The sequence below is a fragment of the Aotus nancymaae genome, unplaced genomic scaffold, assembly GCF_030222135.1.
Source record: "Aotus nancymaae isolate 86718 unplaced genomic scaffold, 86718_ANA_hifiasm-v0.15.2.pri h1tg000008l, whole genome shotgun sequence".
NCBI classification, from domain to species: Eukaryota; Metazoa; Chordata; class Mammalia; order Primates; family Aotidae; genus Aotus; species Aotus nancymaae.
In genome coordinates this window covers 62,784,046-62,790,045 of record NW_026988419.1, presented here as the reverse complement: position 1 = coordinate 62,790,045, position 6,000 = coordinate 62,784,046, and the positions used below count along the sequence as shown (strand labels likewise).

Genomic DNA, 6,000 nt, shown 5'->3' with positions numbered 1-6,000 from the left:
TCCACCCGGGGGGCAAACAGGAAGCGCGCCGCCTCGCAGAGCGACGGACGGGCGCCTGGACCAATGAGCACAGCCGATGGAGAGAGCGGCGGCGAATGAGGGCCAAGAAGAGGGGCGGGAGTTCCGGGCGGGCTGTCACCCTCTTCCCCCCTTTTGGGCTGGAGGCTCCACCTTTTGTGTTTCCCGCACAGTCAATCAAAATAGGAAAAAAAAATCCCCGGACCGCTCCGGCCGTGTCCGCCGCCGCTTCCCGCATCCTCTCCCGCCGCCGCCGCCTTCGCTCCTCACCATGTGTAAGGCGGCGGGGAGCCCTGCCTGAGGTGCCCTAAACACACTATGACCGGTACGTAAAGCCAAGAGAAAGCAACCCTTGCTGCTACCGCCGCCGCTGCTGCTGCCGACCACAGCCAGCCTGGGGCCGCCGCCGCCGGTCCCGGCCCCGTGTGTGCGACCGAGTGTCTGTGAGAGGCAGAAAGCTGCACTCCCCTCCGCCTCCCTCCCTTCCCCGCCAGCTACCGTCCACCCTTGAAGCCCCAGCAACGCCGTCTCCCCGCCAGGCCCCGGGGCGGGCGGCGCGGTCCGCCGGGAGCGCATCCCCTTGTGTGCGGGCGCGGGCGGGCGTGTGTGAGTGACTGACGGTGCGAGAGGAGCGAGCGCGAGTGAGAGCGAGCGGCGCGAAGGGAAAGGGGAGGAGAGGAGAGGGGGCAGGGGCAGCGCGGGGAGGAGGAGGAGGAGGGAAAGAGGAGGAGGAGGAGGGTTACAGGCAGCGGCGGGCGGGGGCAGCAGCAGGAGGGGAGGAGGGAGCCGCCGCCGCCGCCGCCGCCGCCGCAGGGCGGGTGGGGGAGGGGAAGGGGCCTGGGTCCGGGCTTTGGGAGTAATTTCGCCTCGGCCCGCGGGCCCCCTCCCTCTCCGCCACCCGCCTTCCTCCCCACCCCCACCCCCCCGCGCTGTGCCTGCAGCTCCCGAAAAGCCCGTGAAACAAGAGGAAATGGCTGCCTTGGACGTGGACAGCAGCGGCGGCGGCGGCGGCGGCGGTGGCGGCCACGGCGAGTATCTGCAGCAGCAGCAGCAACAGCACGGAAACGGCGCGGTGGCGGTGGCGGCGGCCCAGGTGAGGAGCGGCTGAGCCCCGGTCCAGCTATCCCCCTCGCGCCGCTTTCTCCTCCCCTCGCCTCTCCCCTCCCTCCTCGCTTCTCCCCTCCCTCCTCGCCTCTTCCCTCCCCTCCCCTCCGCTCCCCTCCCCCCGCCCCGGGTGCTGCCCGCCCGAGGCGCCAACGCTCCGACCCCGCCCGCGCCGCCCCGCCCCGCCCCGCCCGCCGCCTTTTTTGTGCGCGTGTGAGTGTGGGCCCCAGCGCGCCCTCCCGAGGGTGGGTTCCGGGCGGAAGGCGGAGGCCCGGCGCGCAGCCCGCCGCCCGCCTGCCCGCGGACCGGGGAGCCGGGGTTCGTGGAGCCGGGTGCGCCTGGCGGGGGCCGGCGGCGGGACCAGGAGGAGGAGGACGACGAGTAGAGCGCGGGCTGGCGCTCGCCCGGGCGCAGTCGGCGGGGACCGAGTCGCACTTCCTGTGCGAGCGGCGGCCCGGCCCTAACCGCCACCCCCTCCCCCTGTCTCCCTCTCTGAACCCGCCCATCGGGGGTAGGACACTCAGCCGTCACCGCTTGCTCTGCTGGCCGCTACCTGCAGCAAGATAGGGCCGCCATCGCCGGGCGACGACGACGAGGAGGCGGCCGCTGCAGCCGGAGCCCCCGCCGCCGCCGGAGCGGTAAGTCCCGCGCGCGGCCCGCCCCCGCCGAGGCCTGGCGCCCGCCATCCCGGGCCCGCGGCGCGCCCGCCCAAAAGGCCTCCCCGGCGCCCGCGCTTCCCCCGAACCAGACGGGCCGCCTGGCCTCAGGGCGCCCTTTCCTGCTCTTTCGCATCCCTGCTTGGATCTGAAGCCAGCCCAGGCTTTCTCGAAATTGTCACTGCAGCACCTCGCACAAAATTCTTTACAAAATGAAGTCTGAGAGGGCGGGGGTGGAGGACTCCAAAATGGATGTTTGAGCAATTCATATCAGTGCTGAAAACTCCTTCGCTGAACACTACAAAATTTTCAAGCACAGCCTATCGGCCATAGATAGTATCAACTATAGGCAGTGTCTAGTTTTTAGTTTTGAACCTGGAGCGTTTTCTGTTGGAAGTTACAAAATCTTACTGCTTTAAGTCACACATTATTTAAAAAATGAGGGTTTAGTCTTTGAATTACCCTTTTGTATGCAGGAGTGAACACTTTTTGCTTTTTTAGTGACCATTTGAAACATTGAATTTTAGTTTTTGCAGACTACTTAAGCTTGCAGTTTTTTTTTTTTTTTTTTTTTTTGGTGGGTAAGGGGATAAGTGAAACATTTAGCAGCCTTTGAAATTAGCAAAGTTGCTTGGATAGTACTTTAGCTTTTGAAACTGAGTGTGACTCAGTGTTAGAAACAAAAGTATATGTAAGGCATTATATTTACATGAATACTAATAGTACTAAGAGTTGAATTTGGTTGGTAAAACTAAATTTTTATTTTATTATGACTGCTAGTCAAGTAAGATGTGGAGTTTTCTGTAGTATTTTCACAGTGTCTGGGGCAAGGGGAGGAGCTCGCCTGTGTTTTTTGGGGGCTTAATACAAATAGTGTAGAAACAGTTTTTAGACTGTTGATTGCGAATTTTACATTTGCATCATTGCTGTTGTGTTAATGTGTAGATTTTGTTCACCTATTAAAATAATGAAAATCCACTAATTTGTGTGTGTGTATGGTGGGTCATAGGAATTGATTTGTGCAGTGATATTTTGAATAGTCACTGAAGACAGAAGTTTGGTATTTGGTATAGTCTGCGACAAATGCTTATGTCTAAGTATTTAAAAGTTAAACTAATGTTAAGCTATTATTGGTAAATAGATTTGTAATTTTAGCGCTTTGTTATAGGGGATGTGAATAGTTTTAATGTCTTGTTTTTTCATAAGCAGATTAAGATGTAAAAATGTAAAATTATTAGACATTGTTTTTAAACACATTTATGAATTGGTAGGCCTTCAGCTTCACTGAGGGTTGGTAGACCTTTTTTTATGAACTGTATTCCTCTAGTTCCAAAGTGCCAAAACCAACTGTTTATCTTAAAAAACTACCGCATAAGTAAAATTAGAAAGTAGATTGCTTCTACTAATCTTTTTTCCATTTCTAAGGGAACAGAACTTTTCTTGTAACTGTTATTTGTAAAGTTTAGATATCAGTTTACAGATGGGGGAGGGGAGAAGTAAGGAAGTATGGGTGAAAAGTAAGTGTATGTACATATATATGTGAGTCTGAGGCCCAAGGATAGAGTACTGTCTCCAGCCTTAGCCATCTGTGGCCATATACTTGTAGGGAAGTTGTTTCTATGCCTTTTTAGCTTCTTTGAATTACTAAATTATTCCTGACAACACATTTGCTGCCAGATGAACACGAACTAGAATCAATCTGATAAATCTGAGATTTACCAATCAAATGCATCATAATTTGCCAATCAGAGTAAAATGAAAATAGTTTTGCCTTAAAAAAAAGGTCTGTTTTTAATGATGTTTGATACTTGCATGCAAGATTTTTCACTTTGTGTGAAATTGGTAAGACTGGCTTGAGTATATTTGCCTTAGCAAATAGAAAATTTTTTTTTCCAGTGTAAATCTAAACTTAAGACATTTTTTCGTCACATCTTCAAAAAGGAAGGAAATTCATGTGAATTCATGGGCTTAGATAATCTTTCATTACTCAAATGACTGGGAACCATGAAAGGTTATAGCTGTGTATTTAAGTAATTGTACTTTGGAATAATTTAAAATTTACAGAAAAGTTGGAAATACAGAACTGAGAGTCATCTCATATCCGTCATCCAGCTTCCCCTAATGTTAACCATGATACATTTGTCAAAACATAAGAAATGAATATTGGTATGATACTACTAACTAGATTTCATTTACATTTCACCAGGTTTTCCACTGATGTCCATTTTCTCTTCTGGGATCCAGTCCAGGGTAGATAACACATTGCGTATATATTGTTTTGTTTAAACAAGCGGAAATATACACATACAGTTCAACTTTATGCCTGTTTAGCTTGGTATTTTGAGATGAAAGGGGCCCTGAAAAGCCAATCAGCTATGCTGAAGATTGTTTTTAATATTTGGATTTTGACTTTGTCATAAAAGAGGATCCTAGCCAAGGGTGTTTGGATACCCACAGTACATTGCCGAAGAAGTCTAGTCACAAACCAGTCTCACATATAATGTCCTACAACATGGACTCTGAAAGATGGTTTTATAGCAAGGCTCCTTTTTACTTAAGTTGTGTGGCTAATTTTAGTAGTAAACCAGGAAATAGAAAAAAAGTAGACCTTTGTGCAAGTATTAACTTTGACCAGTTTGTGTTTATGTGAACTTGTGGATTATTAATTTACTTATTTCATTTGTACTTCAGTGGGATAAACGTTAAGTGAACATTATGAAAATGATTGCCAGATCTTTGGTTTAGGTTGTAAATTTAGTGTTGGTTAATTTGGCACATAAATATTGGTGAGCTAAAAATCTGATGACTTCAAAAAAAGTCATTTTGCCATTATTTAAAATAAGACCTATGCTGTCATTGTAACTAATTCTTTGGGTAGGGTAATTATTTCTATTTTAAGTCTATTTGAGTTCTTTTAGTGCTCTTTGAAGATTTAAAGAAACTTGAATATTTGCCTAAGTTCTTAGTTTGTTTCCACCTCAGCTTCACACTTGTTCTTATTTCCAGTTATACTCCTTCCTTTCCTATTTCTGGCTTTCATAAAGGCATTCGTGGGAACTAAGTTAATGATCATTTCCAAATGCTATGGAATAAGTGGTGTGAATTTTTTCTTTTCCCCTTTCCACAGGTATTTTTGTATGTAGAGAGTCGTAGAGTGCCTTAGTTAGAACTTTTTACAGTACTAATACTAATATGCATGTTAGATGTTTTCTTTGTTATTTGGGAAAGTCTCCCTTTGTCTCCCAGGTTGGAGTGCAGGGGCGCAGTTACAGCTCACTGCAACCTCCACCACTGGGGCTCAATTGATCCTCCCACCTCAGCCTCCCTAGTAGCTGAGACTATAGGCACGTGCCACCACACCTGGCTAATTTTTGTATAGATGGGGTTTCCCTATGTTGCCTAGGCTTGTCTTGAACTCCTAGACTCAAAGGATCTACCCACCTGGGTTTTGTTTGTTAATTGTCCAATAAGAATATTAGGTACTGAGAGAAATACTGGTGGATTTTTAATTTAGTTTATAAACTTACGTAGACATAAGTTATGTAGAGAATTATCTTGCTTCTAAACCAAATACTAACTCTTGTCTAGGTTGCCTGTTTTAATTCATTTTTATTTTTATTTTTTTGATACTGAGTCTTTCCCTGTCGGCCAGGCTGGAGTGCAGTGGCACAGTCTTGGCTCACTGTGACCTCCACCTCCCAGGCCTGAGGCATTCTGCTGCCTCAGCCCCTGAGTAGCTGAGCTTACAGGTGCCACGCCCGGCTAATTTTTTTGTATTTTAGTAGAGATGGGGTTTCACCATGTTGGCCAGGCTGGTCTCGAACTCTTGACCTTGTGATCAGTCCGCTTCTGCCTCCCAAAGTGCTGGGATTACAGGTGTGAGCCATCGCGCCTGGCCATGGTTGTGTTTTTAAATCTCTTTTTCTTCTATTGTTTCTATAGTGTTTCCAGTAGTCTGACATAGAATATTTTTCAAACTTTTTTGTTTTTTTGGTCTCAGATGATTTTCTAATTTATTCCTTTCCCATTTGGTATTTAGTGTACTTTATCTCTTTCAGTGGTGTATTCCTGATGAAATTTCTTTTACAAATGATTGTGCTTTACAAGGCTTTATAGTTTTGAAATATTTGGGGCTGATGCATTGTGGAGTTGTGGAAATAAATAGGTTTAAAATAGGTTTAGACTTTTTCATAGAAGGCTCTTAATATCTCAAAATTTGTTT

General features: G+C 47.7%; 1 protein-coding gene across 2 annotated transcripts in view; it reads left to right on the top strand.

The window, feature by feature from the left end:
* Window positions 1–321: 321 nt before the first annotated feature.
* The window catches only part of SP3 (Sp3 transcription factor), a 61,448-nt gene continuing 55,769 nt past the window's right edge, over window positions 322–6,000 (top strand). Inside the window, exons 1-3 of one of the 2 annotated variants that reach the window (XM_064373405.1) lie at window positions 322–343; window positions 960–1,111; window positions 1,638–1,760. In XM_064373405.1, the coding sequence (XP_064229475.1) occupies window positions 337–343; window positions 960–1,111; window positions 1,638–1,760 (282 nt within the window). In that variant the 5' untranslated portion in view covers window positions 322–336. Of the gene's footprint in view, window positions 344–959; window positions 1,112–1,637; window positions 1,761–3,980; window positions 4,029–6,000 lie in introns of those variants that run through there. The other variant, XM_012462358.3, reaches the window with a different exon arrangement.